The following is a 14,329-nucleotide window of genomic DNA, read 5'->3' as shown; positions in this document are numbered from 1 at the left end:
CAATCATCAGTAATTTGTGTATGTGCTGTGCTTCTTGAATGTCCTTCCCTATAAGCATGCTGAGTCTGTTGTCAACTTGTTGACAGTAAAATAGCATTGTCTCTGGTCAAACACCATTTTTTCCAAAAGTTTACTAAGGGTTGGTAACAGGCTGATTGGTCGGTTATTTGAGCCAGTAACGGGGGCTTTACTATTCTTGGGAAGCAGAATTACTTTTGCTTCCCTCCAGGCCTGAGTACACACACTTTCCAGTAGCCTTAGATTGAAGATATGAAGATATGGCAAATAGGAGTGGCAATATTGTCCACTATTATCCTCAGTAATTGTGCATCCAAGTTGTCAGACCCTGTCATATATCTTTGTTTCATAGTGTAGTTTCTTCTTTTTATTCAGTTTAGTCACATGATTTCTCAATTTGCAGGACGCTTGCCAATCGGTTGTGCAGCCAGACTTATTTGCCTCATTCCTCTCAAACACACCATTTTTCAATTCCTCATCAATCTACAGGGATGTAACAGCTTTTACAGTAATTTTTTAATGGGTGCATGCTTATTAGTAATTGGAATAAGCAATTTCATAAATGTGTAGTGCAGCGTCTGGTCGCTCCTCATTAGACACAACCACAGACCAACAAATATTCTTTACACATCAACAACATAGGAATCACAAAACTCTTATACACTATATTAGGCCCAGCCTTTGTATCTTTGGTTTTCCTAGACATGGCTACTATATTGTGATCACTACATCCGATGGATTTTGATACTGCTTTAAAGCATTAGTAAAGATGTGATCAATACGTGTTGAGGATTTCATTCCTGTGATGTTTGTAACTACCCTGGTAGGTTGACTGATAACCTGAACCCGGTTGCAGGCACTGGTAACAGTTACGCTTTTTCTTGAATGGGCAGCTTGATGAAAGCCAGTCAATATTTAAATCACAATGAAAATATACCTCTGTTGATATCACATACATTATCAAGCATTTCACACGTTATCCAGATACTGACTGTTAGCACTTGGTGATCTACAGCAGGATCCCACCAGAATGGGCTTTAGGTGAGGCAGATGAACATGTAGCTATATTACTTCAACAGTATTCAACACAAGATCTTCTCTAAGCTTTACAGGAATGTGGTTCTGAATTTAAAATGGAAACACCTACCCCTTTGGCATTTCTATCTTTTCTGTAGATGTTATAACCATGTATTGTTACCACTGTATCATCAAATGTATTATCTAAGTGCGTTGTGCATGTCTATCCAGAGCATCCCAAACAGGCTCAATGGGTGACATGTCTGGTGCAGGCCATGGAAGAACTGGGACATTTTTAGCTTCCAGAAATTGTGTACAGATCCTTGTGACATGGTGCTGTGCATTATCATGCTGAAACATGAGGTGATGGTGCCGGATGAATGGCACAACAATGGGCCTCAGGATCGCATCATGGTAAAATGCAAATGTGTTCGTTGTTCATAGCTTATGCCTGGCCATACCATAACCCCCCCCATCACCATGCTGTCTGCCATCTGCCCGGTAAAGTTGAAACCGCGATTAATCCTTGAAGAGCACACTTCTCCAGAGTGCCAGTGGCAGGCAGGTCAAGACCCTGGTGAGGATGATGAGCTTTCTGATTTCTGACAGTTTGTGCAGAAAGTCTTCGGTTGTGCAAAAAGTTTCAGCAGCTGTCCGGGCGGTTGGTCTCAGATGATCCCCCAGATGAAGCAGCCGGATGTAGAGGTCCTGGGTTGGCACGGTTATGCGTGGATGTACTGACAAATTCTCTAAAACAATGTTGGAAGTGGCTTATGGTAGAGAAATTAACATTCATTTATCTGTCTACAACTGGTAGACATTCCTGCAGTCAGCATGCCAATTGCACACTTTGAGACATCTGTGGCATTGTGTTTTGTGACAAAACTGTATATTTTAGAGTGGCCATTTATTGTCCCCAGCACAATATGCCACACCTGTCAGGTGGATGGATTATCTTGGCAAAGGAGAAATGCTCACTAACAGGGACGTAAACAAATGTATCTTTTGAGAGAGAGAAATAAGCTTTTTAAGCTTATGGAACATTTCTGGGATGTTTTATTTCAGCTCATGAAACATGGGAACAACAATTGACATGTTGAGTTTTATATTTTTGTTCAGCGTAGTTTACTTAACTAAAGTTACTTTGAAAAAAATAGTTCACTACCTCCACACTACTTAGTGATAAATTATCATATCTAAATCTCAAATGTCAGACTATAAATTGCAAGAAAAGCTCACTGGATTTATATATGTTAACAGATGTGTAATTTAGTTTTTAATAGGCTAAGTGCAGTCATGTATTGTCATATTGGCAATCAAACTCCATAAAAAACATTACATCAAAAACATAATTGTAACTTAATCAAATTCCGTCAAAAAGGGATCTCAAACATAAACCAGAGCATATACAAAAGTATTTGCCATGAAGAAAAATAGAACCATCTTTTACACAAGCAACCAAAAATCCCTTTACCATACAATTATAAGCCTCAGAGCCTCACATTCTAAATTCTGTGTTGAAATCTCAAACATGAACCTTCCAAATAATCAAACTTGTGTCCTCTGTAGCTATTAAGCATAGAGCAATAACAATGTTTATCTACAAAATCTTAATTTGCTTAAATTTCTTGTCTTTAATCCATGTCAGTTTACTTCTTCACAAATTAGTCAACCAGCTTCAAATGTAAACTCAATTAATAACACTTTAGTACAAAAACAGAAGATATAATTTTCAACATATTGCTTGTGGAGGAGAGAAAAACTAACCTAATTTGGGGCCTAAAAAGACTAAAATCAAACACCCGTGGAATAGGTGGTGGAAGTGCTTTCAAAATGGCTGGACAGTACTTTAGCTGGAGGAGGCAGAGTTCTTGTAGAGGTAGGACTTCATCTTGTCTATGACCTCGCTCTCCTCCTCCAGGGTCAGGTCCAGGTAGTCCTCTTCGTGTAGAGGGATGTCCTCCAGCACCTCATTCACCAGGTCGACGTCCATAGGGGCCTCCCCTTGGCTCCCAGAGCCTGGAAACACCATTGACAACAGTGTCATGTTCAATTAGGGCTCTCCTTGGATTTGGGTAGAAAAGGCATCCTGGAGCCTTAAGTATCAGCAGCATATAGACACCGAATACCTCTTTCTCACATACACATCTTAAATTGTATTAACAGAGTAATATGCGTGTGCATCCGTCTGTCCATCTGCTTGCCTATATGCTTCTCTGTGTACATACGTGCGTGCATACGAGTCCTACCTGCGGACTCGGAGGTGGTGCTGGGCTCCTCGGACAGTGAGGAGGCGGGAGAGGGGGACAGCAGTTCTGGGGGCAGGACCACCTGGTTGGCCACCTGAATGTTTTCCCCCGTCAGCCTCAGGGCCACCTCCGGCTCAAAACCCGGGTATGTCAGCTATGGCGAGGAAGGGATTAGGCACTATCTACATACACCACTGTGATAAGCAGACATTTTACATAGACATAGGGACTAGAGAGAGAAAGAGGTAGAGGCTTGTTACCTGCTCAACCTTTGACTGATTTATGGGGAGCTCTGTGTTGTTGGTTCTAGCAGCAGAATCTAGAAGCATCTAGAGGAAACAAGCAAACAAGGATAAAGAGGAGGGAAAAAAACACATATTAGCAAAGTATGCTAGCTAGCTCCTACACTCTTCTGCTAGCTAATGTAACGTTGCTTCATGGTTCTGGTAACATGTTTTGATGGTTGACATTTCTTCCTTCATGGTGTGTTGGGAAACAATGTTTTGTTTTTGCAGTGGCGACGACAGTCTCTCACCCTGTAGGCTCCGTCCATGTCTCCGTCTGTCTGAAGGAGGGCCCAGGCAGCGTCTTTCTTGGAGTAACCCAGCTCTCTGAGGGTAGCCAGGCCCTCCACACACATCCTCCTCTTCTCACGCTCCTTCTGTTTCATCTCCTCCCTCTCCTGACAGGGACAGACAAAACCATAGAATTACACTCAATGTGGCCACCGGTCCAACCATCTTGGGACACTGACTTGAATGGGAATGTTTGTTTTAGTAATTATATTTCTATGACTAAAACAGCTCTGATAACTTAAGCAACATGTCCTAATAGCACCTATATCAAGTGACTTGACACCTTTTTTCCATTATGGGACTTACTCATAGAAATATAGGACATCCCCATTCAAGTAAACTTTGTGTCGTTCTATTGCTATGGGGACACACCTGTCTCCTATGGGTGATGTGCAGCGCGGCCTCGGCTACGTTGCCATGGCAGGCCCTCAGACCCAGACGGGCTTCCTGCTCAGAGAACCCCAGATCCTTCAGTTCTTTTATATCCCCTGGGTCCAGACACAGACGCCCATAGAGATCCTCAGCCTAGAACACAGCAGGGGTTAAAAGGTAGAATCAGTAATATTACACAGGCGTCTATACAGATCCTCCACCTAGAACACAGCAGGGGTTAAAAGGTAGAATCAGTAATATTACACAGGCGTCAATACAGATCATCCACCTAGAACACAGCAGGGGTTAAAGGTAGAATCAGTAATATTACATCATTATACAGACGTCCATACAGATCCTCCACCTAGAACACAGCAGGGGTTAAAGGTAGAATCACTAATATTACATCTTTACACAGAAGTCCATACAGATCCTCCACCTAGAACACAGCAGGGGTTAAAGGTAGAATCAGCAATCTATTACAGTGAGGTGCCTCCCTGCTTACAGAAATGTTATTGATGTCTGGAGACAAGAGGATCTGGAAACAGGGCTATAATGATGTACTACACCTGCTTAAGCTTCTGTGTGGCCTGGCGCTCTTTACCAACCATGTGCGCCAGTATGCTCTGCAGGAGGTACAGCCTGAGGAACAGCACCTCCTCTCCTCTGGTGTTTCCCTAAAAACAAAATCAATTCATTCAATTAAGTATATTCAAACGATTGTGAAATTCAGATCTACATTAGTGCCTAGTGCGTCGGAGCTAAGGGTTGTTTGTGAACGGAGCCATAGACCAGTGCCATAGACCACCTTGATCTTCATGAGCCTCTGCTGCTGGTCTCCGTAGCAATTGTGGAAGCAGTCCTCGGCCATCTGCAGCCTTCGCTTGCCGTCATCCAGGTAGGACAGGGCCTCCAAGGCTCGGTAGCACCACACAATGTCCAGCTGCAGTACTGCATAGTTGTCCACTGTGTTCAAGAGCTTGGAGTCACACTTACTGTAGAGACACAAAAGATAATCAATGTGTTTGACGGGATCTAATTCCTCGTGGACAGGAGCACGTAACATATACATACAGAGGGGAGTGTTTGGACAGCGAAGCTAAAAATGTTGGCCCTATACTCCAGCATTTTGGATTCGAGATCAAATGTTTCATCTGAGGCGACAGAACAGAATGTCACCTTTTATTTGAGGGTATTTTCATACATATCTGTTTTACCGTTTAAAAATTAAAGCACTTTCTATATCTAGTTCCACCATTTGAAGATGTCATAGGTATTTGGACAAAATCACTAATAGTCTATTAAAGTAGTCAAAATATTAGTATTTGGTCCCATATTCCTTGCACGCAATGACTGCTTCAAGCTTATGACTTTACAAACTTGTTGGATGCATTTACAGCTTGTTTTGGTTGTGTTTCGGATTATGTTTTGCCCAATAAGAAGTGTATTTTGAAGCTGCAAATGCATCCAATGAGTCTGTAGTGTCACAAGCTTGATGTGGTCATTGCGTGCTAGGAATACGGGACCAAATACTCAACTTTTTACAACTTTACTTGCTTTCTTTTCTCAAAGGTAAAACGGATATGTTTGAAAATACCCTCAAATAAAAAGATGACATTCTGTACTGTCGCCACAGATGAAACATTTGATTTCAAATCCAAAACGCTGGAGTTTAGAAACAAATGTTTGTATTTTTGCTTCGCTGTCCAAATACATACAGAGGAGAGTGTACATGGTACCATAGTGGTACCGGTCCTCATTCTAGTATATTTTCTAACACATCTCCCCCCAGAACTCTATGGAGCTATTACGCAAGACTTTAGTTCTTGATTTCCATGATTACACGAGCTCAGACTGAGCAATGTGAGGCACAGAATCACTAATCTTGATCACATAAGTGAGTTGTTATTTGAGATGCAAGGTGATTTCGTGGTGGAACGTTGAGTAGAGCTGGGACAATAAATGGAAAATGATCGACACAGACCACTTATCACAGGCATTTTTATGATATTGTTCATTATGATAAGTAGCCTATACTACAGAAATGAAATAAGTTTGCTAATATAGGTGATTGTTAATGGGACAATTAATAGCTACAACCATCACACTAGTAGTAGTATTGCAGATCAAATCTTATTGGTCGCATACACATATTTAGCAGATGTTATTGCAGGTGTAGCGAAATGCTTGGATAATAAATAAATAAAATCCCCCCAAAATATTTTTTTCCCCATATTGCCTAATTCTTAACATAGAGTACTGTACATTCAAAATGCAATCCAATAATCATACAACAATACAATGATTTAACATGCCAATCATACAATCATCTTTGAATCAGAAATGGACTGGGTGTTTTGATCTGTTTCAACAAATTATTTATGTGATTAAGAGGAAAAATTGTTTTTACGCAAACTGGTCGTCAGCTTGCAACAGGTGGCCCAGAGCAGTTTCATACTGTTTCCTCTTCATCAGAGCACGGCCTTTCTCATGGAACCCCATGGCTAAAATCAGAGCCTTAGGACAACAATCACACAGCATTAGAAATAGTCAGTCAGTGGAGTTTAAATTCACACAGGACACATGGCATGGCTAAAACCATAGATACCATTCAAGCCATAAGTTGTGTGAGCTTGCCACCCACTCATACTGCTTACCATGACAGTTATGAATATAATATTGGTAATATGTTCATTAGTCCTTTGTCTAGACTACCTTTTTCTTACTGTCAGGTATTTTCAGAGGGTTCCCCTTCTGATCAGCAATCTCTAGGAATGGAGTCGTGGCTGGGTCATCGGTGCCATCTAAAATGACAGCCAAACCACAGAACCATAAAATAACACTCCTCTAGAGTTGTGATTGGGGTTAAACGCAGTACGAGGGTCTAACTGAAAGGATCTGGAAGCCTTAAATGACAACCAAGTCACAGAACGTCCATAAAATAATATTCCTGTAGCATTGTGATAACATTGTTATTGTGTTTAAAAGCAGTGAGGGTCTAACTAACCTCTCTCTGATAGGATCTGGAAGCCCTTCTGGGTTCTCTGGACACTCTGGTCCTGCGTTTTCTTCTCCTCCTCCACCTCCAACATCTGTTTCTTCCTCTCTGGCTCGCTCACCCGCAGAACCATCATCTTACTTTTGTTCTTCACATTCTGTTCATCCAGACGCTTCTCTGTAAAGAGAAACCATTTCAATGCAAAGTTGAAATGACCAAACATTGATTAGATGAGCGTTGTGACAACTAAATGGAAACGTACCAGGAGTCAGTGTCTTCCCTTTAAAAATTAACTGGATGTATTTAAGTCCATATTGTTCAGTAATCCTATACAAAAGTAGAAAGAAAGTAGCACCTTATCAATTTGTGACTTTGGTAGACATAATAATCTGAGATTGAAGTGACAGTGCATCTTCACTTCACTCACAGATCACATTATAAAAGACTGACATTGCATTGGCCGTTTTCACTTACCTATCCATGATATCTTGAGCAAGGACATCCAGTTGTGTCTCCAAATAGTAATTCTTCTTGGTATACTAAAGTAATGGGTAAAAATGTGGAATTACTTTATTTTCTGTAGGCTGTGTCAGGACAAACACACCCACCCACCCACAAACCTTTTTCAAGTCTTTAGGCAGAAAGAGTTCCACACATGTCTCTCTGTAGGTCTTGTTCCCCATTCCACTCTTTACTGCCTGGGATCGTAGGCTCTCCAAGGCACTGGCCACTTCAGACACAGAGATGCACACAATGGGGGCATAGTTCACTGCAAGCTCCTGCAATGACAACAGTGACACACAGACAACAGACAGAGTAACAAATTATCCCTCTCTCACAATGGTGACTCATAGTCAGGTTACAGACCAACGAGCTCAATGAACATCAATACATTTTGAATGGCTATAACTGTTGGTCACCTAGCTAGCTAACTTTACCTGAAGTGATTGTTGTCCTGCCTCACTGTCCTCTGTTGTGTAAGGTGGATTCCTGAGCTGAATATGATCTTGATTTAAAAGATTTACCAGCTTTGCCTGAATATGTAGCTCCGCCATTCTCGAAACGGCTGAAAAAGATGTAAGGAAAAGTGAAAGTGAACAGCAAGCAAACAAAAGGGGAATTCCACAGAATGAGTAGAGCCAAAATTTCGTTGCGCTAGTTACGCAGTCGCAGAAGACTACACCAACGACTAGCTAGCTACAGTCATTGTTGTTTTCGGTTTCTTTCAAGATATAACAAATTAATGATTCACGTTTGAAGTGTTGTTATCATTGTCGCCGTATTGTTCTGATAGAAACATTTCACTTCCACACTAGGATAAGTCACGTGGGTCAATTTGTCTTCGCTCTAAAAACACAGAGAACTTCTGGAAAGTGGTTACGTTTCACTATATTGGGTCGCTCCAATATATTGCTATCACTCCTCGGCGGAGAAATACATTCGAGGTGAGAATTGACAGATTTACTCCGGTGTACACCTGTGTCAGTACACGGCTGTTGTCCGCCCCTATATATAGACCCCATGACCGCAACACAAACTTCTCTTGAATTTTTTCGGCGGACGTCCGTATGGATTGAGGTACAAACTTTCTGAAGTTCACTTGGTAAATCACTGGTAAGTGTAATATCTTGCGTGGAAGTATATTCACAGGCTGTTTGCAGCTGGCCACATAGCCCCTCTTGAGAACTCCACACGCTGCGCGCTGTTGATCTGTATCTTCCGTACACAACTTGCCGACTGGCTTGTTCTGTGTGTGTTGTGAATTGCTTTAACGTGCCGTTCTGTTAATTGCCCTACATGATATTTTTCTTGTTCTTTCCCCTGCAGAATGTAGGAGTATTGTGGTGGGCTTCCACTACTTTGAGACATTTTAACTTTTGGAGTTACTCCATCATATGGTGCTGTTTTGTTTTCTGCTTGGATATTAAACCGGCTAGGTTGGTGTACAAAAATAAAAAAAATAATACACAAATCAAAACCATTACCTGGTTGCGTTTTTTGTTGTCTGCCTGTTTTTCCCCACGTATGTCTTCCCCGTTTTTTGCAGAGGTACTGGGTAAGCTCTCCCAGGGCGTCGGACCCCTGCTCCATTGTCTTGCTGGCTTGGCTGAGCTTATGGCTTCCCTTTATGACAGGTGTGATGGTGGCATCCCCCTGGAGACTAGAGGTAAACCGATTTTATGACCGAAAAAGCCGATGCCAATTTTTGTGTGTGTGTGTGTGTGTATGTATGTATGTATGTATGTATGTATGATGACAGTTACAACAATACTGAATTGAACACTTTTTTTAACTTAATATAATGCATAAATAAAATCAACTGTCTCAAATACATAATGAAATGTGTTCCATTTTCTTTAAATGCAAAAACAGTGTTAGAGAAAGTAAAAGTACAATATGTGCCATGTAAAAAAGCAAATGTTTAAGTTCCTTGCTCAGAACATGAGAATATATGAAAGCTGGTGGTTCCTTTCAACATGAGTCTTCAATATTCCCGGGTAAGTACAAAAAAAAAGTATGAAATGTATGCATTCACTACTGTAAGTCGCTCTGGATAAGAGCGTCTGCTAAATGACTAAAATGTAAATGTAAGAAGTTTTAGGTGTTAGTTATTGGAATTATAGGACTATTTCTCTCTATACCATTTGTATTTCATATACCTTTGACTATTGGATGTTCTTATAGGCACTTTAGTATTGCCAGCCTAATCTCGGGAATTGATAGGCTTGAAGTCATAAACGGCGCAATGCTTGAAGCACAGCGAAGAGCTGCTGGCAAATGCAGGAAAGTGCTGTTTGAATGAATGCTTACGAGCCTGCTGCTGCCTACCACTGCTCAGTCAGACTGCTCAATCAAATCATAGACTTAATTATAAACACACAGAAATACAAGCCTTAGGTCATTAATATGGTCAAATCTGGAAGCTATCATTTCCAAAACGTTATTTCTTTCAGTGGAATACAGAACCGTTCCGTATTTTATCTAACGGGTGGCATCCTTAAGTCTAAATATTGCTGTTACATTGCACAGCCTTCAATGTTATGTCATAATTATGTAAAATTCTGGCAAATTAATTACGGTCTTTGTTAGGAAGAAATAGACTTCACACAGTTCAACGAGCCAGGCGGCCCAAACTGCTGCATATACTCTGCTTGCACAGAACGCAAGAGAAGTGACACAATTTCCATAGTTAAAAGAAATTCATGTTAGCAGACAACACAACAATACTAAATATGTAGGTTTAAAAATATATACTTGTGTATTGATTTTAAAGGCATTGACGTTTATGGTTAGGTACACTGGTGAAACGACAGTGGGGTTTTTTTGCGGATGCGCTTGTTAAATCACCCATTTGCTAAATCATCACCCGTTTGGCGAAATAGGCTGTGATTCGATGATAAATTAAGTCACCACATCAATTATATGCAACGCAGGACAAGCTAGATAAACGAGTAATATCATCAACCATGTGTAGTTAACTAGTGATTGTTAAGATTTTTTTTTATATATAAGATAAGGTTGACGCTAGCTAGCAACTTACCTTGGCTCCTTGCTGCACTCACGTAACAGGTAGTCAGCCTGACACGCAGTCTTCTCGTGGAGTGCAATGTAATCGGTCATAATCGGCATCCAAAAATGATGATTACTGATTGTTATGAAAACTTGTAATCGGCCATTCCGATTAATCGGTCGACCTCTACTGGAGACCCACATACCTTGTGTATGCATTGCTTGGGCCGGAGCCACCGCAGGCAGAGCCCATCTGCTGCCAGTCCTGGACGGGGGTAGGAGTCGGACCGCTGGGACCACCTTGACCGGAGGGCGCATGTCCTGCGTCAGAAGGTTGGTAGCTTCGATGGCAACAACAGCTGTTCCCTGTTGGCCAGTGATGGGCTGTTCCTTGGGGACGATGCTGGTGTTGTTCACTGCCGTGAGCAGGGCTACCAGGCTGACAGGCCATCAGAAGCCGGCAGTGGGGCTTCATCGCCCCCAGCGGCTCCAGAGGCTATGAGGGGCCTACTCACCCGGGTAGCCACTGCACTGGACATCAAACTGGTGGACATTGATGACTCCATCTGTCCTCATCTCTGCTGAGTTCTGCAAGGCCTTGCAGGAGAGCTGTGCTGACTCACAGCAGAGACTGGACCATGGAGTTATGTTGTGGGCGCAGAGTCACTCGGCCTCCGGGAGTACCCGGCCATGGACACCATGATAGCTGCCATGGTCCTCCCGGACCGGGAGATTATAGGGCGGAACCCACGACTGAAGCTGGGACCCCCCACAGTCTTTGACGCGGACTTAAAAGCCACATAAGGGTCCCTCTGCGCTCTTGGCCGCCTTACCAATGTGGCCATGCTGCTGCAGGCCTACCAGCAGCCTCTGTTGCCCCGGCTGCAGGGGGACACAGAGGAGCTCCTCCGGGAAGCGATGGAGAGGTGTCTTGCCTGCTTTCCCTGCTCCAGAGGGATGTGGCGCAGGTGGTTACCTCCCGGCGCCCTCTCTGGCTGGCCCAACCCTGTCTGCCAGCTGCTCTCCAGAACACATTTGCCACTCTCCCCATGTTAATGACATTCTGGAGCAGACCGATAAGGTTCGTAGGGACCGGGAGACCCTAAGACGGTTCATGCCGCCTCCTCAGGCCCTGGGTCCAAGGCAGATGGACCGTCGCCACCCACCTGCACCTGAACGACGGTGGGGTCCCTCTCCTGCCCCATCTCCTTACGAACGACAGCGGGGAGGGGCACAGCGTGCGGTGGCGCAACAACCTGTCTACCGTCACTGCCGTAGGGACATGCTTGGGGCTCCAGAGGAGAGGCGGGCCCCGGCAGGACCCCTGACACACCGCTCCCCGACCTCGGCCTCTTCTCCTGGTCTCAAAGGGCAAATTGGGAGGAGTGTGTGGAGTCTCCATAGGTGCTCCCCCCCCCCCCCTTGGAGATCAGCTCGTTCCTGGACAAGGGTGCCATCCGCAGGATCGAGACACCAGAATGGCTAGGTGGGTTCTACTCCACTTATTTTGTGGTCCCAAAAAGACACGGCTGTTGGCTACCCCCCCTTGGCGCGGCAGGAACATCAATACACTAGAGCTCTGAGCTGTACTGCTGGCCCTGCCGTCTTTCCTTCCACATCTGAAGGGAAGACATGTCCTGGTGAGAACGGACAACACCACAGTGGTGGCTTACATCAACCATCAGGGTGGACTAAGGTACCACTGCCTCCATCTTATGGCACGGGAGCTCCTTCTCTGGGCTCAGGGATGTCTAGCATCTCTACGCGCAGTGCACGTACCTGGCATCCTGAATGTGTCGGTGGATATGCTCTCGAGGGCCTGCCACCTTGACTGGAGCCTACATCCCCAGGTGGTGCAGCACCTGTGGGACAAGTTTGGAAGGGTTCAGGTGTACATGTTTGCTTGCCTGGACAATGCGCACTGCCCCCTGTGGTACTCCATGTTAGAGCCACTCTGGGCTTGGATGTTCTGGCTCACGATTGGCTCTTTTCCCCTGATCCAGGCTGTGCTGGACAGGACCAGGATGGCCGTCACTGGATTTTTTTTCTATCCCAATGATAATAATTAACAATCAATAAGCCTTGGCTAATCCCCAAGGTTTGTAAGAGACTGGGTTAAGAATAATTAGGCAAGGACTCAGCTTTCTGCAAAAGGCTCGTACAGTTTATTCAGAGAACGTTCTGAGGTCCATTACACAAAGACATTCATTTTATGCTAACTCTCCACTTACGCACATACAACTCACCTACTGTTTGTGTGGAGGTATCCCTCCCTGGAGTTCTCATCACTGTTAATCACTATCCAGTGCTGTCTGTTCCTTTCCCCTGAGATTAGGGGGACCTTGAAGGTTACTCCCTATTTTCTCCTGTCTCTCCAGGTCGGGTCAAACACATGTCTACAGTTCCCTTAGTCTAACACACACACACACACATTTCCCTTCCTCCCGGGTCTTCTACTAGACCTTAAGGGACTTAGGTTCAGTACTTTAATTATTCATTACACATGCTACATAACTATTAATTACTAATCAGTTATGTTTCAGGGATGGATTCTTTATTCATTTACCTTTTATTATATAATTCCCTTATCAATGGTCGAGCATCGTCTGCTTCTGGTGGCCCCATACTGGCCCAGACGACCCTGGTTCAGCCTTCTCCTGTCCCTGTTGTCTGGGACACCTTGGCAACTTCCCCTGAAACCGGACCTGCTGTTTCAGGCCAGGGGAACTCTGGCATCTGAGGCTGCACCACCTCAGTCTGTGGGTTTGGCCACTGAATGGCACCATTGGTCCATGTTAGGACTACAGGAGGGTGTAATGAACACCATGCAGAGCACAAGGGCACCGACTACAACCGCGGCATACCAGTTGTGCTGGCGGTTCTGCTCTTGGTGCACTGGTATTGAGGTGGTGCCCGAGTCATGCGGGGTGCAGTATGTCCTCCAATACCTGCAGTCTCGCTTGGATGAGGGCTTAGCAGCCTCTACACTGAGGGTATTTGGGCACTATCTGCCTGCCATGTGGGGTGGATGGACAAGGCCAATGGGTCGCCATTTCTTGGTCTCCAGGTTTATAAAGGTGGTTCGTTGCCTGCGTCCAGCTAGGACCTGCTCAATGGCCAGCTGGGATGTGGTCTTGGCAGATTTGGCAAAGCCGCCTTTCAAACCATTGGAGTCTGCCTCCCTGAAACACCTCTCTATGAAGATGCTTTTCTTGGTAGCTATTACTTCCATGAAGAGGGTGGGTGAGCTCCATGCTCTTTCGATAAGTTGAGTGCAACCGGATGGGCCCCGGGGGGTTGACTATCTCTCCACCCCAACATTTGAATCCTCCCGAAAGTTCTGTCATATCCTGTCTTAACAACCCCCCCCCCCCCCCCCCCCCCCCCCCCGCTCATCTGCCTGTGTGGATGCAACATTCATCAACAGGATTCCTTGCAATGCCTCTGCTGTAACATTCCTGAGTCCTCCAAAAAAGGTCAGCTGCACTCGATACATTTTCTCAGATTTCTGGAAAGTCCTTGTCATTAGTTACAGACATTTTGACTTTGTGGCTGTGGTATTGTACAAATTCTTAATTTTTTTTTTTTTT

The 14,329-nt window shown here is 44.2% G+C and overlaps 1 protein-coding gene across 5 annotated transcripts; it reads right to left on the bottom strand.

Annotated features, from left to right (window-relative positions):
- Nucleotides 1-2,284: 2,284 nt before the first annotated feature.
- Nucleotides 2,285-9,346, bottom strand: nub1 (negative regulator of ubiquitin-like proteins 1). Of its 5 annotated transcripts, none has more exons than XM_029755539.1 (15): nucleotides 9,215-9,346; nucleotides 8,168-8,295; nucleotides 7,850-8,008; nucleotides 7,704-7,768; nucleotides 7,492-7,556; nucleotides 7,239-7,406; nucleotides 6,947-7,035; nucleotides 6,642-6,748; nucleotides 5,040-5,226; nucleotides 4,840-4,908; nucleotides 4,232-4,384; nucleotides 3,820-3,966; nucleotides 3,545-3,613; nucleotides 3,285-3,438; nucleotides 2,285-3,054 (listed from the first exon to the last, which is right to left on the bottom strand). In XM_029755539.1, the coding sequence occupies exons 1-15, from the start codon at nucleotides 9,318-9,320 to the stop codon at nucleotides 2,885-2,887; spliced, it is 1,836 nt and encodes a 611-aa protein (XP_029611399.1). In that variant the 5' UTR covers nucleotides 9,321-9,346; the 3' UTR covers nucleotides 2,285-2,884. The 5 variants fall into 5 exon arrangements, with proteins under 5 accessions (XP_029611399.1, XP_029611398.1, XP_029611400.1 ...); XM_029755538.1 differs by having other exon boundaries at nucleotides 4,801-4,908; nucleotides 9,215-9,344; XM_029755540.1 differs by lacking the exon at nucleotides 9,215-9,346 and adding an exon at nucleotides 8,878-8,961 and having other exon boundaries at nucleotides 4,801-4,908.
- Nucleotides 9,347-14,329: the final 4,983 nt, after the last annotated feature.

This window comes from Salmo trutta, chromosome 6 (genome assembly GCF_901001165.1).
Source record: "Salmo trutta chromosome 6, fSalTru1.1, whole genome shotgun sequence".
In the NCBI taxonomy this organism is placed as follows: Eukaryota; Metazoa; Chordata; class Actinopteri; order Salmoniformes; family Salmonidae; genus Salmo; species Salmo trutta.
This window is presented reverse-complemented; position numbering and strand designations above follow the sequence as displayed.

Coding starts and splice junctions, on each gene's coding strand:
- nub1 (XM_029755538.1), bottom strand. CDS start 9,320: ATGGAGCAGGGGTCCGACGCCCTGGGAGAGCTTACCCAGTACCTCTGC. Junction 8,296..9,214: donor ACAACAAAAAACGCAACCAG/GTAATGGTTTTG, acceptor CATCTTTTTCAG/CCGTTTCGAGAATGGCGGAG. Junction 7,036..7,238: donor CCAGATCCTATCAGAGAGAG/GTTAGTTAGACC, acceptor CTGTCATTTTAG/ATGGCACCGATGACCCAGCC.